Source organism: Lepidochelys kempii, chromosome 22 (assembly GCF_965140285.1).
Source record: "Lepidochelys kempii isolate rLepKem1 chromosome 22, rLepKem1.hap1, whole genome shotgun sequence".
In the NCBI taxonomy this organism is placed as follows: domain Eukaryota; kingdom Metazoa; phylum Chordata; order Testudines; family Cheloniidae; genus Lepidochelys; species Lepidochelys kempii.
Genome location: NC_136401.1, coordinates 17,707,826 through 17,735,441, shown reverse-complemented (window position 1 = coordinate 17,735,441; position 27,616 = coordinate 17,707,826). Strand labels below are relative to the sequence as shown.

Below are 27,616 nucleotides of genomic sequence, written 5' to 3'. Positions count from 1 at the left end.
ATGCGCTGTGAACTGAGCTCTTACTCATGAATTCATCTGCCTCTCTCACATGTTACGTAGTATCAGCACTGTGCTTCTGGCACCAAAGCACAGGCTGCTGAATTGCACGGTATCTCTGGGTAGTTCAGGATATGGACACATCATCATCAAGACCAGACCACTAAAATTAGATTAAAAACAAAGAATGAAAAGTCTCATGTTTGACAGTGCATTGAAGAGTGCAAAAACCCTGCTCGGTGCATGTTTCTCCCTCTTTCACTTCATGCGATTTTGGTTGTTCTCTCCGTCCTCTTCCATTAGAGCAGCAAGCAGGGAAACACATACACCGATTCAACAATATGAATCTGCCTGCAGCAGAATGGCACGGGACACATAGCTGCTTCTCTCTCTCAACTCAGAGAGAGGGCAGCCGGCAGCTCCCTCCCCACTGTGTTAGTGACTCAGACTCATCAACAATTTACATCGTGAACTCCTGCAGGAGAAGGAAGCAGTGCAGTGAAGCAGGGACATTCATACAAAGAACCTATTCAGGAAAAACGGTTACCTACCTCTCGTAAGTGTTGTTCTTCGAGATGAGTTGCTCATGTCCATTCCAATTAGATATTCATGTGCACGATTGTTGAAAAGTTTTTCCTCTAGCGGTACCCGTTGGGTCTGCTGTGGAGCCCCCTGAAGTGGCGCCTTTATGATGGTGTATATAGGTCCCTGCCGACCCGCCGCCTGCTCAGTTCCTTCTTGCTGGAATACTCTGACAGAGGGGAGGCGGACGGAATTTGGAATGGACATGAGCAACACATCTTGAAGAACAGTTACGAGAGGTGAGTAGCCATTTTTTCTTCGAGTGCTTGCTCATGTCCATTCCAATTAGGTGACTACCAAGGCCATACTCTTGGAGGAGGGGTCAGAGTTCATCTGGTCACAGATTGCAGCACTGCCAAACGCTGCGTCATCTCCGGATTGTTGCAAAATTGCGTCATGTGAAGTGAAGGTGTGGCTAGAGGACCATGTGGCTGCCCTGCATATATCCTGAATGGGCACTTGAGCTAGGAAAGTGGCAGATGATGCCTGAGCTCTTGCAGAGTGCATTGTCAATGTCAGGGCTGGAATCTTGGCCAAGTCATAGGAAGTTCTGATGCATGACGTGATCCAGGATGACATGCGTTAGGAGGAGATGGGAAGCCCTTTCATCCTCTCTGCGACAGTGATGAAGAGCTGTGGGGACTTCCAAAATGGCTTTGTGCATTTGATATAGAAAGCCAAGGCGCGTCTCACATCCAAGGAATGAAGCATGCTATCTCTGGTATTGGCATGCGGCTTGGGAACAAAGGTAGGAAAATGTCCTGATTTATATGGAATTGAGAGACTACCAAAGGAAGAAACACAGGGTGTGGGCGTAGTTGCACCGTGTCTTTATAAAAGACAGTGTAAGGGGGCTCACATGTCAGCGCCTTGTGACCAAAGAGGTCCAGCTTCTTGGCCTCCTTGGTCTTCAGAGTGGGACCCGGCTGTCCTTGCTGCTCCGTGTGATTGGCGGCGTCCACCACTAATGTGCCCGGCTGGGGATGGGTGAAGAGGTGCTATGCCCCTTCTGTGGAACAAAATATCAGTGTTCTACCCCTTTAGCTGTTGGTGGGACAGAGGCCGGAGTCTGCCAGAGCACCTTAGTTATATTTACAATGGTCTTAATAAGAGGAAGGGCCACCCTAGAGGGCTCCTCAGGAGCCAGGATATCAACCATTGGGGCTGAATCCTCTGTGACCTCCTCAGCCTGTAGGTTCAAGTTTTGCGCCACCCGTCGAAGGAGGTCCTGATGGGCCCTGGTGTCCATTGCTGGCAGAGAGGTAGTTGTCCCTGCCATCGCCTCATCGGGCGAGGTGGATGAAGATGCCCAGGGAGGGATTGGGTCCTCTTGCCCTTCCGGTTCTCTGATGCTCACCAGGGTAGTTTCAGGTGCATCAGCTATAGGTGTCCTTCCTTGCACCAAGGGTGGAGCGACAACAGCTCCCGTCTAAGGGTCGGATTGCCCCAGGTCTTCCTCTAGGGACGCAGCCCGCACTCCTGGATCCCTTGAGTCCGATGGGCTCCCGAGACCACCAAAGTCGCCCTCGAGTCCGGCCCCTGGGCCTGATGGTAGGCCCCTGGAGTCCAGAAGGGCCAATGCACCAGCCCCTGCCACTGGGGAGGCCATGACACCATTGGCACTGGTTGGGGTGCATCGCTTCTTGAGTGGTGCCGGGAACGGCATAGGATTCCACCTCCAACTCAGAGGAGTACTTAGATGCAGACCAAAACGGAGCAGAATCTGACGGTGCCAGAGATTGGTGCCGCGGCGAGGATGAGTGATGGCCCATCAGTGTGGGCTTGCCCCTATGTCTGATGGGGGGCAGAGCCGTCATCGGTGCTGCCTTCGGTGCCGTCATTGTCGGAGCTGTGGTAGGTGGTGGTGCCGGGGCATGTGCCAGCAGGCCCAGGGATTGAGCCGTCATGGCGATCAGATCCCGTGCCACTTCCAATGTGTCCGGTATGGAAGGAAGATGGAGGTCTTCTCCAGCCAAGTCCTCCGGCACCGGAGAGTCTACCCGCACCGGACTCAACATCCCCCCTGTCACAGCCAGAGTTGACGGCTACAGGACTTGCTGGCCAGGTTTGGGGTGTCCCAACACAGGATGCACCTCACTGGTGTGCCGTGCCGGTGAGCGGCCCCTGATAGCTTTCTTATGTGGCACCGGCAATTGTGAACGTGTTGAAATGTGGAGCTGGGCCTCGGGGCTGGGAAGCAGTGCCGATGCTCCTTATTGGAGTCCTTCCTCGTTGCCAAGTGTTCCTGCACGGATGCCGGTGCAGTGCGCACCGAGGCTGCCGCTGCTGTCTTCGGCACCGGCCGTTGGCAAAGTGCAGATTCCATTAGGAGGAGCTGCAGGTGAGAGTCTCTCTCCTTCTTTGTTCTGGGCTTAAAGCCCCTACAAATCTTGCACATATCCGCCTGATGACCCTCCGCGAGGCACCTGAGGCAGGAGTCGTGCGGATCGCCGCATGGCATAGGCTTCACGCACTTCTCACAGGGCTTAAAGCCCTAGTCCCGGGGGAAAGGGAATCGGGGAAGATCCCCCAGCTAAGTACTATTCAACTAATTAACACTAATGGGTAACTATTTACAACAACTATTTGAAGAAAGACTGCTAAGTAGGCACTTGTGACAACCGTCACTGGTGGTAAGAAGGAACAGAGCAGGTGGCCGGTCGGTAGGGACCTATATACGCTGCCATAAAGGCGCCACTCCACGGGGCTCCACAGCTGACCTGACGGGTACTGCTAGAGGGAAAACCTTCTGACAATCGCGCACGCACACCTAACTGGAATGGACATGAGCAAGCACTCGAAGAACCACCGCACATTCAGCAAGGAACAGTGACAGCTTTTTGGATTAGCTAAATTATTTCTTGCAGTGACTTCACGTGCACGTACTATGTAACCTTAATGCCAACCTGGCATTCAAAGTGACTTTACAAAGCAAGGTTCTATGCTTCAAAACTATTGGGTCTTAAGATCATTTTGTGACTTGGTCTAGAAAAATAAAGCCAGAGGGGAACAGCCTGTCTTGTGGCCTAAATGAAATTCAGAGGTGATTACAATCTTAATTTCTAAAAGATGATTTTAATCTAGTAAATAAAATAAAGATACCCAGATATCCAGTTGGGGTCCTTCATACTGCTGCCCTTCAAAGACTTCCGGGGCTGCATACGGGGGGCTTCCACACCAGGTGGTCAGAGGCTCACCACTTTTATAGAAATTTCCAAACCCAAAATCTGTAGGGAAAGAAAAAAAATTATTTTAACACATCTACATTTTTAAACCTGCGTCCAAACCAATGATCTGATGCAGATATGCACTGACTGAGCCTAAAGGCCCACTTTCAGTCATAGCTCTATATTTCTTGCAGAAACCAGAGACTGTTACTCTACTTTTCACTCACAGTGCAGACTGCTAATTCTTAAAGGTAACTGCACAATTAGCCCCCATCCCAACCAGCACAACCTAGTGGTTAATTTTTACCACTGGGGTAAATCTGGCATTATAACAATGTAATCGTCTAATTAAATGAGAGAATGGCAACCAGGCTATGTGTGCTGAGCCTACTTACTCACCTGTAAATGTCTGAGATTCAATACTGAACTCGAGAGCTCCTTGGCTTTCTCTAAGCTAGGCTTTCTTTAGCCCTGAGCACACTCAGGGTGTACAACCAATGTTGACAATCATGGCATCAACTTTGGCAGAGTTCCTTCTTCCCACCTCCAAAAACAGCAAGTATGTGAAAACACACAGGGCCTTGTATTGGCGAGGAAGCCTGCCACTGGCCTGTCTACAACCATTTGTTGCTAAAAGGGGGCTCTGCAACTGAACACTCACTTTTGGACAACTCTGCAATTTTAAAAAAAAGTGTTCTTTATGGCCTAAAAAAGTGACCACATTTTGGAACTTTTAAATCTTACATGCAATCCTAAAAAATTCAAAATCCAAAATGCACAGATAACTACTTAAAGAGACATAGTTAAAAAAAAGTTTCAGATTCTACACAACTTCCCCCATTGCTTACTTTCCAGTTTGTGTGGTTTTACTATCACATTATTCTAGTATCTAAAAAAAAATTGAACAGAGCAGATGAATTACTGACTATAATAAGGATTTATTATTATATGCTATGGACTGTACACACACATCTGTGCCTTGAAGGGCTTACAGTCTAAACAGACAAGACTGACAAGGGTGGGAGGGGAACTAGAGGCTCAGAGAAGGAAAGTGATTTGACCAAGGGCACACAGCTCTTCAGTGGTAAAGAACCTAAGGCATAGAACCTGGGACTCCTTAATCCCAGTCCGATGACCTATCCCATTGGGAAATGCTGCCTCTCCGAGCTGACTTAATACAAACATAAGAACAGCCATGCTGGGTCAGTCCAAAGGTCCATCTAGCCCAATATCCTGTGTTCCGACAGCGGCCAATGAAGTGCTAACAGATGCTCAAAGTAAACAAACTGGGGGAAAAAAAGAGAGAAAATGTGTTTGCTCCACTCTCTCTCAGTTCTAGTAATCATAGCGGTTACATGTAACAGTAGGTACAAAAACATTCAGTGTAATTTTTAAGCTGATGTCCCTTTCAGGCTTTGACTGCTGATTTGGACTTTGACAACGTCTCTGGAAAGGCTGCTTTGGAATAGCTATTAACTTTGACTTTAAGAGAGCAGTTATGTGCCATCAGCTTGTCTGTGCATGTACAGTGGGTATCCGGGTCTTCAGCTAAATGAATGACTAATTCAGGACAGCAGGGACAAAATACACCCATCCTCAAGGTGCCACCAGATAAATAAAACAAAATGTGGGGAATGTTGTGTGTCCATTGCCACAATCCATGTCAGCCCTCTGGCTCTCTTCTGCCTTTACACACACACTTCCTAGTCAACATCTTCAATGCTCAGCATAACTCTGATCTGCCTCTCTGCTCTTACTTCTAGCTATCCTTCTTTCTCCCTTTACTCTCTCCACACTTCATTGCCTTCTTCCATACTCCTTTGTAACACCCCTCTTCCTCCTCCTGGCACACCTGTTTCAAGTTCCTCCTCCAAACTCCTTCCTTCAACAAAGCCACTCATTGCTAACCCACAAAGTGGTGCTAAGCTATTTATTACTACATTTTTAAAAATAAACCTCCACTGCAATGCACCTGCTCATCTCTTGTGAAATTCTGACTCCAATAAAATCAGTGGAGGTTTTGCCATTGACTTCAGTGGGGCCAGGATTTCTTTCTTGCTTTGCGAGGGAGACAGTTTTTTCATATACCAATTTGAAGAGTTAGGTCGTTGGGCCCTGAACCCGTCAGTACATTCTGTATGGAGTAAATCACTGTTGGCACTCAAAGAGGAAGAAAAAACTCGAAGGTGCAAGGGGGAGCAGGATGAACATATTCTTTGTTTAAATACCTTTTCAAGAGTTAGACAAACCCTAACTTTAATGTTAACTAGTGGGCTGTATCTTTGTAGGAAACTAAAGCCTGGTTCTGCTCCTTGAAGCAGTGATCCTGCTAACTTTTCCAGAGAATAACAAGTCATACAATATAAGATTTCAGCTTGTATTTTTTCAGGTGATAAAGCTTTACCCTCCTAAGTAGCTGAGCTTTTAATGTGTAACTGTACACTAGTGTGTTGGGGAATTTTGTGAAAGTCAACAGTGTTGATTTACAGTAATCAGGCTGTTGATTTAGTCCTATCAACCACTGAATACCTCAGAGGCATGTGAATAGCATGTGGCAGTGATCAGCAGATAGCTTCACTGATAAACACACTGGTTAGTAGACATTGTGCAGGTACCACGGATACCACTTCATTTTGCTCTATTTGCATATGTTGTATTATGTTTGGGAAAGGACTCAGCTTTCGCCTCATATGACCTGTGCTACAAAACCATATAAAGACCCTGCAAGTCACAAGCACAGCAACACAGTGTTACTGTTAACTATATGAAAACACAAGCTTAATCCCACAGTAAGAGGAATTGACAATTTTAAGTAAAACTAACCTTGCTCTGGAATGGCACATACGTGGAGTTGGAATTGCAAGATTTATTTTCAGTGTAGAGTAAAGGTATGTGCATTTATCTAACATAAGGCTACAAGATTCTCCTAGGGTATGTCTACACTGCAGCTGGGAGTGAGCCTCCCACCCTAGATAGACAAGGAGCAGGGCTTGAACTAGAGTGCTAAAAATAGCAGTGTGGACATACCCTTAGAGCTCATTCAATTTCTCTAACTTTATTACTGTAATGCATCAATCGTGTTGTTGTTTTTTTTATGAAATTCAGTAGAATCAAGCACTGAACCAATAAAATCTGAGTCAGTGGGTCACAGAGAACTTAAACAAGATTCCTGTAATATCAGGGGAGTCACAAGCTTTTTCATAGTGTCGATTACATCTTAATAGAAAGACTGTCTCCTAGATACCCCCACTTCCATTCGTGATAGCATAGCACCATTAGTAGCTACAACAACTGCTCTGTGGAAAGTACCATCTGCAAAATAGTCAATGTTTTTTTTTGCTGTTTATTAATTAAATATAGCAGCTGGGAACAAAGAAAGCCAATGCCACATGGCCAGTCAGCTCTCTGTAGATCACAATATTGAAATCACTGCGCAGGAAAAATGGTTTAAGGTGATGCAAACATTAAGTCAATATTCACCAAGTATGATGATTCAAGGGGAATTCCTCCCATAAACTGGTCTTTTAATATGGCATGTTTTGTGGCTTATCTGATCCACATGAGCAGTTGAAGTGTGTAGTTCAGTCACACTACAAACGCAATCCATACCATTTCCTCCTTGCCTTATCCCTCTCCTCCTTTCACTCACCCACTGTTATCTTGGGTTTGGTACTGGACACAGACACAGGAAGTAAATGTCTACACTAACTTACACTTAAGACTAGTTCTGAACTGACGTCACTCCTTGTTACATGAAGTTTAATAATACTTTGCGCCTTTATAGTATACGCCTTCCATCCAAGAATCTCAAAGCATTTATTATTCAGCTTGTCTTACCTTATAGGGGTTGTTTTGATAATAAATATCCCTATTTTACAGATGAGGAATATATGAGACAGATATTAACTGACTTGCCCAAGATCACACACTGAGTTAGTAGCAGAGCCTAGACCAGAACCCATCATGATTAAGTGGCTGATCATTTCCTAAGCATAAAGCAGAAATCAGTGTCTCTCTCCTTAGAACCTTTGTCTGGACATTCCCAAGCACAGAAATCCAGTGATATTCCTGAAATGATGCTTTGCTCCACCCTCTCTAACATTTACATACCATTTCATTAAGTAGATTGTGGGCAACCTTTGTATCATCTCTGATTCACATGATGTGCTCAAGGAACACCACACTCAGATGACTCCAACACATCAGAACTCAAGTGGAACTGCCAACTCCAGTTTCCTTTTATAAACATTAGCCTTGTGCCTTTTTGCTCAGCTGTAACCATATGGTCCCCACCTATTTCTTTATCATTGTCTCATGCACTGCTCAAATTGATTTTCTTCTTTATATAAGCCATCCATCCTGTTCAAGACACACCACAGAACTTGCAGTCACGAGAGAAGGACAAGACTAAAGGTAAGCATTTGGTGGCATTTTTATTCATAACCAACCACCACCAACAATCATCACAACATTGGAATTCTAATTTGCTTTGATATTGCATTAAGTCACCCTCTCCCCATCTCAAAATTAACCATACCCAATATTCCCACCAATAACAAAACAGACACGAATCATATCCCAGGGTTCTCTTGTTGGGAAACAAGAGTAAGAGGTGTCAATGAATGGGCTGCCTTTATGAATTGAATACTCTCCCTCAACTGTTCTAGAAGGCCACTACCGCCTTCTTCATCTCTCTCCTCCAGACCCACCTCTGTCAAAATGCCTACAAGAATATAGCCAGTTAACTCTGGTTAAGTCAAAAGGGTATTTGAGGATTATGGATTTTTAGTGTGTGTGTGTGTGTGTGGGGGAAACATATACATTCTGACTGTGTTTTATACTGCTCCTCTTTATTTCATAGACTACTTGTCTTCTCAGATAGTTAGCTCTTCACAAGAGGGATTATGTCTTCACAGGAGTTTGAACAGCCCTAACACATTGATGGAGCTACCAGAATTCAAATACTAGAACACTTTTCATTTTTGTAGAAGAAAAGAATAATTCTCTCTTCCTTCAAAACCTCTGTATATGAACACTATGGGAACCTTCAATTGGCATTTAATTATTGGATTAGGAATACAGCATGAGCCATCTTTATTATAAATCAAACAGACCATCTCATAAAACGGAAATGTAGCATATGGTGGATTAGCCATTGCTTGGAATCTTTGAATTAAGATTAGATCTGTTTCTAGAAGATATGCTGTAGTTGAACCACAAATTATTAGGTTTGTGCAGCAATTAGTAGGTAACATCCTATAGCGTCTATCATGAAGGAAGTCAGATTAGATAATCACAATGGCCCCTTCTGGCTTTAAAATCCATGCATCCATCTGTTCGTCATTACATATCAATCATCTTCTCTGTGTCAGTCTTTTGCACAGAATTGTCAAATTGAAAAATGTCTGCGGAAAACATGGAAAATTTCTGTATTATTTTTATGAAGTGTCTGTGTGACTTAGCTTCCCCACTCACTACTATTTTATTGCTGCCCCTTTGGTAGGAAGGCGTTTATTTCTTTCCAGAGAAGGGGGAATATGCAATGAATTGACCAGATGCGGATCCTGTAGACATGTCGAGGTTGGTATGATTGGACTATCAAGAACTCTCAACATATGAAGAGAGCTACCTTGGGAGACACAATGGAGACCCATGGCTGGACCATTAACTTTTAAAGACTGCATAACTGTTAACTGCCAGACAAAGGGACCTGATGGATATGGATGGATAATTACTTGTCTGACCACAACTCCTTCCCAAGGGAGGAGGGCATACATGAGAATGTAGCGTGACTGGGACTCACTCCAGACGAAGAGCTAAAATACCAGGAGAGGGCAGTAAGAATCCTGCTCTTCCAGCAAATGGAATAATTCAATCTGGGACCACTGGGCAGGGACAGGGAGGTTTGCTACAGGAAAGCACCGCCCAACTGTCTTCCAGGCCAGGACAAAGAGGGTACATCTACACGGCAAAAAAAGACACGTGGCAGTGAGTCTCAGAGCCTGGGTCAACTGATTTGAGCTAGTGGGGCTTGCACTGCAAAACTAAAAATAGCAGGGTAGATGTTCGGGTTTGGGGTGGAGCCTGAAGGGGAGAGAGTCTCAGAGCCTGTGCTCCCGAATCCCTCCCTCTTTGCTGGGTTCGAAGTCTCGTCTCCAGCCCGAGCCCACATGTCTGCTATTTTTAGCCCCATAGTTGACCCAGGCTATATGACTCATTGCCAATCTTTTATTTGTTTTTGTTTGTTTGTTTGTTTTTTGCTGTCTAGATGTACCCAGAGGGGCCGGCCCCACGTAACTAAGTAAGGATGAGCTGGCAAGTTAGAGCAGGACATGCATTTAGGCTTTGCATCATCACTGTCACTAAATATCGTATTCCAGTTCACAAATAATGTTTTGTTTTGAAAAGACTGTCCTGTATCACTGCAAATATCTGCTGGCTGCATTGCTCCTAAGAGGGGAAGTCTCCTAAGAGGGGTCCAAGCTCATTTGGACCAGTTCAAGGAGTCACACTGAGAAACAGAGGTGCTGAAGCCAAAAATCCAGTCTTGGAGTCACAGGGCTCCCCCCCTTGTGAAGAGTGGAGGCCCAGGGCCTATCACATACGCTTCCAGAAAGATTGTATAAAGGTCAGAGGCATGGCATATCTTGTGGATCTATGACAACATCACATTTTGAAAACATGCAAAAAGCCTGACAGGCTGGCCAGACAGGCACGCAAGCAGCCTCTCTTTTCAATGGCACTGTGGTACATCATTCTCAGCTGGAGGGGCAAAGGATCAATATCAACTGGAACTCTGTATCTCAGCGCAAAGCACAGAATGTAAAGTTCATGCCACATTTCCCCTTCTCCCTTCCCGAGACCCAATAATTGCAAAATAAGTTGTGATAAATACTTAAGAAAATAGTATAAATGAAAAACAACCACCCAGTCACTGTTTCTCGCCTGCCTTAATCCGATCACAGCCAGACTGGTGTTGTGAAATTTTTAATTCACTTTGACACAGTTTTTCTTCACACATTATTGGCTTAGCAACCTTGACTTTAGGAGACATGAGGCAATCTCTTTCCTCAGAAGCATTTTGCCATCTGTATAGGTGTCATTAAGTCTGAACTCTCCCCTAGTTATCTTGAATTTGTCAGATCAGTTAAGATCTCCAAGAGACTCTTAGCGCTTCAGACAGACACCAGTCTTTTGCCAGGAATTGCAGTGTTGTTCAGGTGCCATTGTTAGGAATTTTCCATATCAGACCACACGTACTTTCAAAGGGGTAAAATTACAGTGACTTGTCTTGCAGAAAAATCTACAAGGTACTGTTACAATTCCCAAGGAAAGCAAAAATTAGGCCTGGTCTGCACTTAAAGATTACATCAACCTAGCTATGTCACTCAGGGTTATGAAGACATTCACGCCCTGCATGCCATAATTAGGTCAGCCTAAGCCCAAGTGTAGGCTGATGACCTGTCTATCTACTGCCTCTCAGAGAGCTGGATTAACAATTTTATTAAGAAAAGGAGTACTTGTGGCACCTTAGAGACTAACCAATTTATTTGAGCATGAGCTTTCGTGAGCTACAGCTCACTTCATCGGATGCATACCGTGGAAACTGCAGCAGACTTTATATACACGCAGAGAATATGAAACAATACCTCCTCCCACCCCACTGTCCTGCTGGTAATAGCTTATCTAAAGTGATCATCAGGTTGGGCCATTTCCAGCACAAATCCAGGTTTACTCACCCTCCACCCCCCCACACAAATTCACTCTCCTGCTGGTGACAGCCCATCCAAAGTGACAACTCTTTACACAATGTGCATGATAATCAAGTTGGGCCATTTCCTGCACAAATCCAGGTTCTCTCACCCCCTCACCAAAACCACACACACAAAGGCTAATGTTAAACACAAATTATATAATACGTAGGTTGAGAAAAGAGAGTCTGTACATCTGGGTATAGCACTTAGATTATCCACAAATACAGAGTTTGTTTTTAAAAGTCATATGATACACAGTGTATATAATCAGCAATAACCAAATTTAGGTGAATAAATTTAAGAATACAGTTTGGATATTAGCATCCAAGTATTCAGGTACATCAGTCATGAGAAGTTGTTCAGAGATTTGGTTGTGGAAAGCAAAATATATCAATGAATGGAGACTGTCCCTCAGTAACTGAGAATTGGGATAGGTTGTCCATTTAGGAAATAATCTATCAGGGAATCTTTCAGTTACTTTTTCACTGGCACTCCAGCTCATCCCTCCTTAGTTTGCTGACGTCCGGTGATGTGTTCTATGTAGATGTCCCTCGACCATCTGATGGTGTCCGACACCATGAGTTGCCGCATCAGCCGAGCGTAGCGTTGACTGATTCTGCATTCCCGCAACACTCGCTTGTTACTGGGGTCCCATGCACAAAAGGCTCAGACGATCAGCACGTGTCTGAACTTGGTAACCCCTAGCTCTCAAGGTGTTGGCCAGAGGGGAGTATTTCTCCACCTTTCGACCTTGGACATCATGGAAGCCTGGGATCCTGTTCTCGAAGGGCACTGTGACATCCACCATGATGATCTTCCTCCGGTCCTCATTGGTGAGAACGATGTCAGGTTGCAGTTGGCTGTCGGTTCCGGGAATGGTGGAATTCACGGCAACCTTCCCTACGGGTGGCGGGATGGCTCTGACCAGGCGATCTTGGATGTTGTGTTGCAGCTGCCAGGCTCTGGAGTGGGGCTTGCAACTACACAGGGCATGGGGTGGTGTCTCGCTGGTATAGCCGCACTACCTATATCGCTTGTCCCGATTCCCGTAGCGGACAGCTCCATTCAGTGGAACGCAGTTGAGCCAGGCCCTGTAGATGAATCTCCAGTCAGCAAACTGGGTGAAGCTGCCCCTCAGGAGGAAGTGGTTGCTGGTGTCCTACTTTGCAAGTCACCTCGAACACCTTGCCCTGGTCCGGCTTCCGCTTCAGGTTTTCCACATACTGGCAGAGGATGGCATCCTTCAGGGTCCTCTCCAGCATAGTTCTTGTTTTCGGAGTGAGGATAACTATACTGATGAAAGGTTTCAGAGTAACAGCCGTGTTAGTCTGTATTCGCAAAAAGAAAAGGAGTACTTGTGGCACCTTAGAGACTAACCAATTTATTAGAGCACAAGCTTTCGTGAGCTACAGCTCACTTCCTCAGATGCATCCCCTTCTGCCGATGTAGGAAGTGTCTGCACCATCGCAGCTATGCTGCTGTAACATGTGTAGTGTAGGCAGAGCCTTAGTTTGAAGGTTTTTTTAATTCTTTTTAACTAATTTAGACTATGTTCTGATGTACTACCTGTTTCCACTCTGGGTACTTACTAGAGTATGTTGCTGTATTCATATCATTTTAAGCTCAAAGTTTTATAAAAGGTGCCAGAATACCTCCAGACAGCCTTGTCTTGAAAAAATTAAACTAGTTGTTTATAACAATACAGAGGTCCATATAAACCATTCTCTTGTATGCAGTGCTAATTTTTCAGTAAGCATCTTAATGAATCCATGAAGGGATCCAGATAAGGCCAGAGCTCTGTAGAGACCATTAAAATAAAGGTTACTCAACTGTAACTTGGGTTTTCTGAACAACAAAAGGAGAGAGAGGGCCTTTACACTGGATTGGTCAGGTGTAACAAATGTGTCTTTCTAGGGCATGAAGGATTCCTGAGATTCTCCTCTCTCAGAACTCTGTAAAGTATTTACATTATAACACCAAATACTTCATTGTTTTTATGAAATATTCACTAAATCTACACCAAGGGCAAGTAGGTTTTATAACAAGACAGCATGGCCCTTGCAAGGCTTTAACCTCCTGCTCCCCATTTGGTCAATGGCATGGCACATCCAAAATTTATACGATCCCAGATGCTAAGACAGACTGTGACTGAGTGGTGTGGGTAGCAGTACCTCTTTTCCACAGGATTTAGGGAGAAGCTTATGTCATGGATAGAGCCATTTTATAGATTCCCCAAGAACGTCCCTTTTGATTAATGGTGGCAAATCTCAATCTTATTTTCTGAAGAACGGTACTAGACAGTGTTGTCCACTATCTTGCTGATCCCAAACACTAGATGTTTTTCAAGGTTTCTCTCTGAACAACACTGAGTGCAGAGTTGCCATATATGCAGATTACCTACTGCTTTTTATCTCAAATCCTACAACCTCAATTCCTTCCCCTTCAGTTCCTGAGGAACATACATATCTCTCTGATTTTAAAGTAAGTGTTGAAAAATGGCATGCATTAGCAATAGGGTACAGCCCAAGTCAGACACCTACTAACTCAGATTGGACTTCTTCATGTAACAAAAATCTCAGACACTTAGGGATACATATTCCAGCAAATAGCTCAGATCTTTACAAATCCAACACATTCCACTGTTGGACAAGATAATTACCTGTTTGGATAAGTGTTCAATGTCAGTTGTTGGGCCATATCTTTGTAATTAAAACTACCCCTCTCTTATTTTCTCTAGGTTTCTATTATTTTCTTCTAATTTTTAAAAAATAAAACCCATGTATTAATACTATTGTTAAAAATGTATTTGGACCAAAAAATAACCCCACCCAGATGTAAACAGAGCATTGTATATGGCTTCACATTTAAGGTATACCATTGGGCTGTTTGATTTATTTATTTTTAGTTTGATTGGTTTGCTTTGATAAGAGCATTAGAGTGACTGGTACTCAAGTAAATACAAAAACAAACAATAGGTTTTTTCTTCATTTCTATGTTTGTGTGTTTTGTAAGTGCTGTTCCATTATAATCAGACTTCATCCTGGATCAGAGATAATCCTTTTAATATAACATGAATTTTGTTAATATTTCTTGTTCCAGATCTAGCAATCAGATTTAAAGAATATTAGTGTTCTTCAAGAGAAAGCCTTTCATAGAGCATATGTCATCCTGAGAATCTTAGGAGGGCTCCAATTGTACCCGCTATAAGGGCTGAGATTATACAATGGAGTGATCTTTATCTTCTTAACCTTTGCCCGCATCTGTGCTTCAGATATAGGATCATTCACAGTTTTGTTTTCAGTTGTATAAACTGTATGTTTCTGCAGCCTACAAATGTTAGTCTGAACGATCTTGGCATTTTATTTCTTTTCCTGGTTACCCCTTTAAAATAATAAACTACTTAAACTAAAAAAAAAAATAAAAATCTTGAATCAAAGAGGTGTAATTTGTGTGTTTATATCATTTAAATGAGCGTCTGTTAAAAAAGGAGACAATGGGGTAAGGTTTTAAACCAGTTTTCAGACTGAAAAATGGAAGCCATTTCTCAGAAATAAGAGAACCTCCGCAATTTTTGCTGTGCATCCAACACTCTGAGGTGAGCTGTAATTCACAGATTTAAAAATCCTCCTGCTGAAGAGCAAATAGCTTCAGGGTTAAATTAATCCACTTTTTAAAAATTACCAACAGAATTCAACCTTCCTGGCTTCATGGAGGCACACGGATCTTTAGTTATGATGGTAATATGAATGAAGGAGATAATTGTGAGAGGTGTGCTGATAAAGGAAAGGTATGAGTGTGGTAGAATCAAACCTGACCCACTTCATGAACTGAATACTGATCAGCCATTCTGACGTCAATGCATATTTTACTGTCCACCAGCAAGACAAGCCAGCAGCGCACTCTACTTCAAAATAATAGTCACTCCTACCTGATATGGTTCAACCACAATTGCGATCAAGTTCATGTGATCTCTACAGATTCTCAGTCTATAAAAGATACTAATCCAAGCTCTCATGGGCTGGAAGTATACAGAGAGCTTCTCATTGTTTCATCCTAGTTCAAAGCTGTGCTTATTTTCCACAGACCTTTACAGAGCACACAGATTTTATTTGGTGGAGCCACAGTGCACAAGCAGTCAATAATCTGCACTCTGGCCCTCACAGACCCTTCAAAACCAAGTAAAATCAAAGAATAAAAAAAATAGTTTGACTTTTTTCTGAGGCAAACAGTTTCTGATAAGAACAAAGGGGACTGTCTGGTTAGCACTAAAAAATAATGCAGGGTAAAATCTGAAGGAGAATGCATTAGTGTAATAGCTCTAACCCATCCCTCCCCAAGCAGACATTTTATCTAGTCAATATAGAAGACCCTTTGTTTTCCATTTTTACCAGAAAATTCCCAGGTTTTGTAAAAGCGATTTGGTTTTTACTAGTTTTCACCCCAATTTTGGATCACTCAAGTACATGAAAATACTGATTATGTTAAGGAAATTCAAAGTATTGGGTAGGTGCGTTTATGTTAATAATAAATTAGTGAAAGTGTAAATACAAGGCTGTATGTTAAAGTAAGGCAACATACATACACGTGTGCATATGTGCATGTACTGTTAATGTACAGTTCATGAAATCAACCACAGCACTAAACTTTTTACTTTCAATACCCTTACTTTTCTCTATTTGTTGCTTTTTTCTGTTCTCCCATCCCCCAATATTAACCCAAATGCTTACTCAGAAAACTGATAATTTTTTGCACCGATTTTCACCCATTTTAAATTTTTTGTAATGAACATATGATAAATTCCCTGGTAATTTTAAACAAAATAAAATAAAAATGGAGGGCCTTGTTAATATATGTACATTTGTTATTTAGGACGCACTTTGAGTTTGGATTTATTTATATATAAAAAAATCTGGAAGTTAATCCCCTAGAACAATCAGCTCAGATTCATTGCTCCCTAGGATCAATATTTACTTACCTTACATAAAGATCCCTGTTGAGAAAAGTTCCTTGGACTTCTCTCTGTCGTTTTTTTGGAGCAACTTTAAATAAAAAACCTGTAACTTGCAGTCCTGCGGGGGGGGGGGGGGGGGGGGGGGAGGAAGGGGGAATGAAGAGGAGAGAGCCTAAGCAGCAAGGGTGACAATCTCACAAATACTTCAGCATGCATTCTTGGGAACAGGTTTTTTGGGTCTGAGTGTCTTCACCATTGAGCTGAACCACAAAGGGCAATTTTATTCCTATTTCTACATTTGACCAAGAAGTGTTCCGCCACTAAAAAGAAAAAGCTTCAGAATAAGAGCCCAAGAGCCAGAAGCAGATTTGCTGCAAATTAACTAGTGAAATGCACCAGCAAGTTACTGTGAAGAATGCAACTAAGCAGTTGACTCTTTGTTCTTTCATGGCAGAACTGGATGTGTGGCTGGATATCCCAAATGGCTGGACTGACTAGCAGAGGGAGGGCCCATAGGATTAGTACAAAAAGCCCAATGCCATTACAACAATAGAAACACCCTTGGGGTTAGATATCAGCTGGGTCTGGTTTTCCTCTGACTTTGCAGAACTGTCTCAAAATAATCAACTGCTTTAATTTGCTCTTTAAAAAAATACACATTTTTTTCATGACAGAAAGGACCAGGCTATGGGATTTCGGCCCCTGGCTTCCTTTTGCTCCTTCTCAATTTGCTGACTGGAGGCAGCGAAGAACATAGCAACTTGCATGCATCTAAGTACAAATGACCCACTGGGGAAGAATCCTGGAGAATGCATGCTGTGAAATTCCCTATGCTAGTACAGCTCAGGTCTCTAACCTTTCCTTGGCTAGCAGGACTCCTGGGATGCCTTTGAAATAGGGTTTTTGTGAGCCTTTGTTATGCTTGTGCTGGAATGTTCAGGGAGGCAGGAAACTTGCTTCCCTGCTCCTCTAAGGACATTTATGAAAAGGAGACCTTCTCTGAATACAGCACAAACTTCAAGGCAGCTCAGACCCCTGAGTAGGAAATCTGAAAAACTATGCTGGTTTTTTGTGCTATTGTTTGCCACGTTCAACCAGGATTAAGAAAATAAAATGGAGGGAGGGGGCAGGGAAGGAGAGATGAACAGAAGAGGAAATGAAAGACCACACAAATAACAGGCCAAGAACGTTCATTAATTCAGTACAGTTACTGACAGATAAGTCCACATATGCTGCAATTCCTAGCTGCAAAATTTGCCCAAGTACCAGCTTTCATTCTAAAAAATAGTAATAATTGTTAACAATCATAAGTTGTTAAGTCTTATGGTTGAAAAGAAAACCTTAGAAAACATGAACAGATTGCAAACCAATGGTTAAGGCTACAATTATATCATGGAGGTAACAGAATCTGTGACTTCCATTGACCTCTGTGACATTTTCTGCCCTGGGGCCGGAGCTCCCAGCCAATACCACCCTTGCAGCTCCCCCCTGCATGCCCAGCCACAGCGGGCGGCCGGCGGGACCACACGCAGCTGCCCAGCCACGGTGGACCCTCTGCATCTGCCCAGCCGCAGCGGCCAGGGGGGACTCCCCACAGCTGCAACTGGGGGCAACTGCAGCTACCAGCTGCCCGGGGCGAGGGGACCCTGCAGCCACCCAGCCCTAGGGGTAGGGGGACCACGGAGCTCCCACGCACCGCATTAGTGGGGGACCCGGGAGCCCCAGCAGCAGTGGGTGCTGAACTCACCTACCCCTTTTGTCACGGATATTTTTAGTGAAAGTCAGAAAAGGGTCACAGGCTACCGTGAATTTTTGTTTATTTCCCATGACCTGTCCACGACTTCTACTAAAAATATCTGTGACAAAAACTTTGCCTTACCAATGGTCAATGCAAGTGTAGATGACACAATGGTAAAAACAAACAAACAAAAAAACCCATTCCGGGTGTCCTATCAGTGCTAGTACTGATCCTAGAATATCAGGGTTGGAAGGGACCTCAGGAGGTCATCTAGTCCAACCCCCTGCTCAAAGCAGGACCGATCCCCAATTAAATCATCCCAGCCAGGGCTTTGTCAAGCCTGACCTTAAAAATATCTAAGGAAGGAGATTCCACCACCTCCCTAGGTAACGCATTCCAGTGTTTCACCACCCTCCTAGTGAAAAAGTTTTTCCTAATATCCAACCTAAACCTCCCCCACTGCAACTTGAGACCATTACAGATTGTTCTGTCATCAGCTACCACTGAGAACAGTCTCAATCCATCCTCTTTGGAACCCCCTTTCAGGTAGTTGAAAGCAGCTATCAAATCCCCCCTCATTCTTCTCTTCCGCAGACTAAACAATCCCAGTTCCCTCAGCCTCTCCTCATGTGTTCCAGTCCCCTAATCATTTTTGTTGCCCTCCGCTGGACTCGTTCCAATTTTTCCACATCCTTTTTGTAGTGTGGGGCCCAAAACTGGACACAGCACTCCAGATGAGGCCTCACCAATGTCAAATATAGGGGAACGATCACGTCCCTCGATCTGCTGGCAATGCCCCCACATATACATCCCAAAATGCCATTGGCCTTCTTGGCAACAAGGTCACATTGTTGACTCATATCCAGCTTCTTGTCCACTGTAACCCCTAGGTCCTTTTCTGCAGAACTGCTGCCGAGCCATTCGGTCCCTTGTCTGTAGCGGTGCATGGGATTCTTCCGTGCGAAGTGCAGGACTCTGCACTTGTCCTTGTTGAACCTCATCAGATTTCTTTTGGCCCAATCCTCTCATTTGTCTAGGGCCCTCTGTATCCTATCCCTACCCTTTCCTCCCAGTTTAGTGTCATCTGCAAACTTGCTGAGGGTGCAATCCACATCATCCTCCAGATCATTTATGAAGATATTGAACAAAACCGGCCCCAGGACCGACCCTTGGAGCACTCCACTTGATACTGGCTGCCAACTAGACATGGAGCCATTGATCACTACCCCTTGAACCCGACAATCTAGCCAACTTTCTATCCACCTTATAGTCCATTCATCCAGCCATACTTCTTTAACTTCCTGGGAAGAATACTGTGGGAGACCGTGTCAAAAGCTTTGCTAAAGTCAAGGAACAACACATCCACTGCTTTCCCCTCATCCACAGAGCCAGTTATCTCGTCATAGAAGGCAATTAGATTAGTTAGGCATGACTTGCCCTTGGTGAATCCATGCTGACTGTTCCTGATCACTTTCCTCTCCTCTGAGTGCTTCAGAATTGATTCCTTGAGGACCTGGTCCATGATTTTTCCAGGGACTGAGGTGAGGCTGAGTGGCCTGTAGTTCCCAGGATCCTCCTTCTTCCCTTTTTTAAAGACGGGCACTACATTAGCCTTTTTCCAGTCGTCCAGGACTTCCCCCGATCGCCATGAGTTTTCAAAGATAATGGCCAATGGCTCTGCAGTCCCATCCGCCAACTCCTTTAGCACTCTCGGATGCAGCACATCCAGCCCCATGGACTTGTGCTCGTCCAGCTTTTCTAAATAGTCCCAAACCACTTCTTTCTCCACAGAGGGCTGGTCACTTCCTCCCCACGCTGTGCTGCCCAGTGCAGTAGTCTGGGAGCTGACCTTGTTTGTGAAGACAGAGGCAAAAAAAGCATTGAGTTCATTAGCTTTTTCCGCATCCTCTGTCACTAGGTTGCCTCCCTCATTCAGTAAGGGGCCCACGCTTTCCTTTACTTTCTTCTTGTTGCTAACATACCTGAAGAAACCCTTCTTGTTACTCTTAACATCTCTTGCTAGCTGCAACTCCAGGTGTGATTTGGCCTTCCTGATTTCACTCCTGCATGCCCAAAGCAATATTTTTATACTCTTCCCTGGTCATTTGTCCAATCTTCCACTTCTTGTAAGCTTCTTTTTTGTGTTTAAGATCAGCAAGGATTTCACTGTTAAACCAAGCTGGTTGCCTGCCATATTTCCTATTGTTTCTACACATCGGGATGGTTTGTCCCTGTAACCTCAATAAGGATTCTTTAAAATACAGCCAGCTCTCCTGGACTCCTTTCCCCCTCATGGTATTCTCCCAGGGGATCCTACCCATCAGTTCCCTGAGGGAGTCAAAGTCAGCTTTTCTGAAGTCCAGGGTCCGTATTCTGCTGCTCTCCTTTCTTCCCTGTGTCAGGATCCTGAACTCGACCATCTCATGGTTACTGCCTCCCCGGTTCCCATCCACTTTAGCTTCCCCTACTAATTCTTCCCAGTTTGTGAGCAGCAGGTCAAGAAGAGCTCTTGATGAAGCTGCCCAAGTGGTAGAATAAAGTTCAGAGAACTGCCTAAAACCCTCAATATCAATTCAGGTATCTTTGTCACCAAAAGCTCTGAGAGAACAATGTTAATTGCTCCATTAACTTTAATGGGGTGCTAATTCTGAAACTGAATGATACAAATTCATTCTGAACATTAACAACTTTTTCACTTGAACCATTTATTATAACGTACAGCTTATGCACTTGGTCCACAGTCTGAAATGGCCTTCCATGCCAAAAGCCCCCTTTGTCCCTTACTCCAAAACTCCCAACTTCCACGCAAAGTTACTGCAAAATCCTCCTGTTTCCTGACAACTTCAACAGATATGCATTTTCAACACAAAATCCTGAAACATACAAAAAATTGAAATTTATAAGATAAAATAAAGTTTAATATCCAACGAAATTACATGGGGACTACTGCAATAACTATGCTATTCATTTTCATATTACCTGAAATAAAAGCCTTCCATTTTTACAGTTTATCTGACGCTGCTGCTGACATTCTAGTGTGACATAATAGTGCTCTGCAGGAATTAGGAGTGCGGAGCGTGCTGCCGCACCTCCTGGCTTGAAGTGGTTTCCATTATTTATAGGGTTTACAGTTTGGTCCAATGGATCTCAGCACCCTCACTATAAAAATAGTTCCAGCACTCATGGCTACAGGATGCATGCGTGTGGTTATGAAATACACAGGATGTGACATCAAGAACCAGCTATTAATTGTCCATTTGCTCCCTTGTTTTATAGCGTTACCCTTTTTGACCTGAGCACCGAGCCAAAAATTTGGGGTCTTGCAGATTCCAGTTAGGAGAAGAATTGATGGAGTCAGGTACCTTTGGTGTAATCTTGTTTATTTAGAAAAATATACAAAATCCCTTTTTTCCCTGAACACCGCAGGAACCAAACAACAGGAGACCGTTTCCTTACTCTCAGTCCCAAATCTCTCTTAGCTAGCATGGACCCAAAAGCCCTTCCTCCAGGCTTCTCTCAGGACCACACACCAAACTTATCCAGGTTACATCTGGAGTTTCCTTCTCTGTTTCTTGTCTCCCATCCCCAAACACCTTCTATTCAAACAATACCCAGTGAAGCCCTCCGCCCACATAATTCTAATTCATGAGTGGCCTTGGATGTACATGCCTTTGTTTTGGGAAGAGACATCTAGTATTTCATAAAGGAGCTTAACTATTCCTACTATCTGAAACGAAGGGTGGCTGTTATACCCCCAAGTTTCATGGAGGTTTAACCCAAAATATAACAATAAGGATCCTTCCATTCTTTCTTCAACCAGAAATGTCCTCCAGTATGTTTAAAACCAGTAACTAGAAATAGCCTAATGTTCTACCAGCAATATGGAGCAGGCAAGCAGGCTCTGCAGGCACCACACATTGAAATTCAATACACCTCCCTTTTCATTGCTTTCGGTTTACCTTATTCCTCAAGCTTTCTGTAAATTTTCAGTCCACAAGGAAAGGGAAATCAGGAGTGTTAGATGGTACAGATGTGGATTGCTCAAAATAAATTTGAAAATTTGTATTTAATGCTAACAAAGTAAATATGCTGTATTTTAGATCACCACAATTGTCTGACAAAATCTATATGATGAGTAAAACAAACAGATGGGTGACCCCCATTTTTGGTGCATACATCCTATTATCCAACTGTGGGGTTCGAGTTAAGTCTGTCTTTGCAAAATCATACAGAATTGCCTCTACAAAGCCCTCTCTCTTAGTGTATCTTTTGAACCCTTTGACTTTTACTTTTTATATTGCCACATAGATATGTGATACAATCAACAAGCTAATGCAGAAAATGTCATCTTCAGCTTTTATTTTTTCAATTAGAGAGAAAACACCATTCTATAGAGGAATTAAATTACTTACAGATGGCGCTGAGCAAAAGAATTGGGATAAAGTTCTGGGGGATTTTTGGGCTCCATCTCTGCTTTGTCTTTTACTATTATTATTATTAGTAATCATGATCTCTACTGTGGTATGTCCTGTAGATATTTTATGCATTATTATTACTGCCTAGAATCCATCTCTAAAGAAAACCAATTTTCACATGACATGCTAACACTGCTATGGATCTGAAGTATATTTCGGTTCCCTTTTTGTTGTTACTTATGAAACTTGTCAATACAAATGACAGAATTCAGGAGCCTAGAAACCCACCAGTACAGAAGACAAGATGACAAAAAGTGTTTCTCAGCCTAGCACAAAAATCCCGTTCTCATATCAGACAGTATATATTGCAAGAAAGCTCTCTGAAAGCACTAAAATAATCCTTCCCTCTCTATCATATTTTAGATGGAGTTCTCATTCATGGAGTAGTTCGCTTGTAAAAGGTGACGTGCTACAGGATCTCAGGGATGTTTACTGGGAGCTCTACCACCTTTATTAAAAGGGTAAGGGTGCTGAAACTTTAACAAAGGCTTCAGTTACCAAAAATGCTGTTAAATAGGTGTTAAAAATTAAGCAGTGATAAAAATCCCTTTCCCTCTCAGTCCCTCAACTTTCATTCTCTTGGCTCTTGTTTCCATTTCACTGGTTCTCTAGTCATAATCTTCCAGCCCGGACAGGTGTTGAATTTCTTGTATAAAAACAAACAGAATCCCCCTGCCTTTTTCATTTTTTTAAAACTGAAACTTTTCAGGTCACCTTCTTTATACTTCATAAATAAAAAGGAACAAGCCAATTTAAAACAAAAATCTGTTGAGTGTCACCTTTAACACATTCCTACAGCCTTGTCCTTACGAAAAATATCAGAGATCAAGATGCATCCTGCATCATGGCAATGCCTTTTAAGCCACTGCAGGAAAACTAGATAGGAAGTCCAACAATAAGATGATGCGATAGGAATTTGTAACTTAAAAGAGTATTTCTACAGCTTTGTCAGCCAACTGAAAGTCTTTTTGCACTTTGTCATAACTGACAAGTTCACTTCATTACAAACCAGCTTCTTACTACAGAGACTCCTTTTCCCCTACCCTCCATATCCCCCAGCTACTGATAATGACAAAAGTTCAACAGTTCTCCAAGTCAGGGAGTCACCCAACCCTTCCCTATGCTAGAGTGTCAGGGCTAAAATCAGTCTGTAAGGGTTCTCAGAATTGTAATGAAGTAACAAGCAGCAAAATTATCCCATTGCATGTAACATCTGCTGTGTCTAAATTTATTAAAATGAAATCATGCAGAGTAAAAAAAAAAAAAAATCAATAGGCTTCCATTTTGAGCTTTTTTTATGCTGAAAGAAGTTATTTGATTAATTCTGTTTTAACCTGCACATCTGGCAGTGTTAATGAGGTGTCATGATACTACAAAAAAAAAACCAAAAAAACAAACCCCAACCACCCCGCTCCACCTCCCCCCCCACCAAAAAAAAAAGAAAAACAAACAACCCCACCAAACTCTACAAATTTGCTCCATTCTCCTGGAGACAAAAAGGAACTAAAACTAGGAGTTATTTTTAGTTGGTGTTTATTGCCATCATCACAAATTACCCACCAGTGCAAAATATTGCCCTCTTTTGCCTTTCCACTTCTTACTGTTAGTGGAATCTCTTGAGCAACAAGAACTGATTTGTTGGAGCAGACCAGGTGCTTCCATGGGTACTAATAAGGTATTATTTAGAATCAACTGTATTCTGAGTACCTGCTATTTTGATGTTCATGTTGTTGTCAAGCAGGAGATTTTCAGCCTTCAGGTCACGGTGCACAATCTTTCGGCTATGACAATATTCCACCGCAGAGAGGATTTGCCAGAATTTGCGCCTGGCCTCGGGCTCACTCAGACGGCCGTGGTTGGCAAGGTAATCTATGAAAATAATGCATGTTTCAAGGGAAATGTGATAACCCTGTGATTAAAATAATTTCTTTCAAACATTTATGACGCAGAAACAAGAGAAAGATTTTGGCCAATTTCAGACACCAATAGTTATTCGCCCAAGCCCCTCTGCAAAATGGCTTCAGAGCCAGAAAAAAAACATTGTGTAACATAGCGCAATAGTCCCTTCCTCCAGTGATGCATGCTTTGGTTTGATAGTCCCTTGTCATAAAACAGGAACTATTTCCATGGAAACAGAAAGACAGCTGCAATAAATTGGCTTTTGCTATTATAATGACAGGTTTCAGAGTAGCAGCCGTGTTAGTCTGTATTCGCAAAAAGAAAAGGAGTATTTGTGGCACCTTAGAGACTAACCAATTTATTTGCTCAAATAAATTGGTTAGTCTCTAAGGTGCCACAAATACTCCTTTTCTTTTTGCTATTATAATGTATCAGCTTTGTTTCAAGGTTTAGTCACCTGAAGAAGACATTTACACTCCATTCTTCCTCTCTTTGGATATGTCTACACTGTGCTGTAACACCATGGTATAGGCCCTTCCTACACTGACGGAAGGTTTTTTCCCCATCAATGTAGTAATCCATCTTTCCAAGAGGCGGTAGCTAGGTCGATAGAAGAATTTTCCCACCAAACTAGCCACATCTACATCGGGGATCAGGTCGATCTACCTATGAGGCTCGGGCACCACATTTTTCATATCCTTAAGTGACATAGGTAGGTCAATCTAATTTTTAGGTATAGGCCAGGCCTCACAGTGAAGTCTCACCACATGCAGCCTTGCTGCCTAATTATATTTTTTCCACAGAATATAGACAACCAATATCTATGCAACAACAGACCTGTCTGGACGCTGCTCCTTCTCAGACCTCAGGCACTACGATCAGTGTGTTTTTATCATTAATAATTTTTGTGACAGTAAACTGAGTGCTGGAATATAGAGAGCCCTAGAAAAAGAAGTCTCTATGGATCCCCAGAACAGGAACAGCATAGGCAGCAGCTTCTATTCACTGTCCCAAGTGGAGGTCAGTCTCCAATTCAAACCTTTCTCTCTCTCTCATGAGGCAGTAGTGCAATTAACAGCAAAGGTGAAGTAATGGTACTGGAATTACTCAGCAGATATATAGGCGGCAGCAGATGTATGTATAGCAATTGCCATGACAGACTCGTTGCATCACAATAATAAATCTTTGGTGGTGGAATTCAAACAGGAGGGGACAGTGAACATGACATGCTTCATTATTTGCTGGATTAAACCAGTTAAAAAAATGCAAGGTGATTTATAGCTAAATGGTTAGTAGCTAAGCCAAAAATAATCAACACCAATAAATTCTGAGGTTGTACTCTAGGAATATGCCTGACTCACAACACTGGACTAGTCACTACAGCTCAGAGGAGATATAGAATTTATCTCATTAATAGGACTTATTTCTTAGAACTATTTAAAAAGTTTTTGTGTACTATCAGATGCAGTGAAATTTTACTATGAAACTACATGGATAATTCTAATCTTTTAACTGTTCAAACAGAACAGATCTCACATTCATATATACTCCAGCCAGGAGACTGTACAGGAATTATACTGAAAATGTCTACTTTGTGCCTTTTACATGGAACATGAACCATTCAATGTATTTCCCTCTCCCCAATCAATTTGACACACAATCATCCCAGTAACACATTAGTACGTATGTTCTATGGGAACAGGAATGAAATCCAAAGAGAATGCAGGGGACAGTAATTAGTGCAACAGGATGTCCACTAGCTGCCACAGTGAAATATTTGCTTACTGCAATATAGTTTAGATCTCAGCTGTTAGTCTAAAAGGAGTTTCTGTTAAAAAGAGGAAGAGGGAACAGAATGATTTTTAATTTTGTCTTGACTAAGGTTTGGTCCCTGGTTGTCACATCTCTGGAGTAACTCATTTTGCCCATGGCAAAACCTACAGGTTTTCCGTTCATTGGACATTTTCAATTACTGTCTAAAATAAACTAAGGAACTCGGGTTAATATTTGGGTGCAAGGTTAGAGCTAGTCCCTCTTTCATTTCATATAACTGATGACATAATTAGCACCAGACAAGGCTGCTGAATGGTGGCACAATACCTAGTGTAATATTCATATGGTTCACGTAAAATTACTTTATCATCTTTCCCATTATCACAGGAGATTGACTTTAGCAGCATGTCACATGCACACTTCCTCTTACGCACAGACCTGCTGCATCCCAACTTTGAAACAGGAGATCCAGATTTCTCATACTACTGCATTTGCTTCCGCTTTAATTTTTAAAATGCCAACTAATTTTTATTCACAGTACACATTAATATTAGCTAAAAAGTTTAGTTCAACAACTTTCAATAATTCAATCTGTGTGGGGACCATATTGTGTGTGCATTATTTTTAAAGCATTATACTGTAAAATTTACTCCCTTCAGAGAAATAACATTTCTTATTGGCCAGAGGGATGGGAGCAGTCCAGGGCAAAATGCATTCTGCCTGGGGGCATCAGCAATGTACTATCACGTGACATCAACTGCAAACAAACCATCAGAGTATGCGTGCATGCTTAAAACCTCCTCTCCAAACAGATTTTGAATTGTTTAGCTGAACAAGTGAGACGCATTTTTGTAGGAAACCATCATTTGGAGTTACCTGCTAAAGGACAGATTGTCCATGGCCCTTGCAAAGATTCCATTAGTTGACCAGGCCTCAAGAAATCTCACTCAGCAGCAGGATTGTGTGAGGCAGCCCTCTGCCTTTGCTGGTCCATATGATGCCCAGGCCACATGGGCCTCCTCCTCTTCTTTTTCTTCTGTTAAGAAAGGCTGATTCACTGACATCTGGTCTACACTAGAAAATCAGGTTAATTTAGCTGCATCTCTTGGGGTGTGTAAAATCCACACTCCTGAGCTGCATCGTTAAGACGACCTAAGGGTACATCTACACTTAAAACCCTGCACTCTTGCAGCTGCGCCACTACAGTGCTGCAGTATACACACAACGTACGCCGGGGGTTCTCAAACTGTGGGCTGGGACCCCAGCGTGGGTTGCGATCC

The 27,616-nt window shown here is 42.9% G+C and overlaps 1 protein-coding gene across 16 annotated transcripts in view; it reads right to left on the bottom strand.

Moving 5' to 3' along the window:
* SIK2 (salt inducible kinase 2) overlaps positions 1-27,616 on the bottom strand; it is a 115,633-nt gene that overhangs the window by 32,966 nt on the left and 55,051 nt on the right. For 13 of the 16 annotated variants that reach the window (XM_073321217.2, XM_073321205.2, XM_073321201.2 and 10 more), the window contains 2 exons: positions 24,372-24,533; positions 3,682-3,806 (listed from right to left, as the gene is read on the bottom strand). In XM_073321217.2, coding sequence (XP_073177318.1) covers positions 3,682-3,806; positions 24,372-24,533 — 287 coding nt within the window. Of the gene's footprint in view, positions 1-3,681; positions 3,807-24,371; positions 24,534-27,212; positions 27,411-27,616 lie in introns of all 16 variants that reach the window. The other 3 variants (XM_073321214.1, XM_073321215.2, XM_073321207.2) reach the window with 3 other exon arrangements.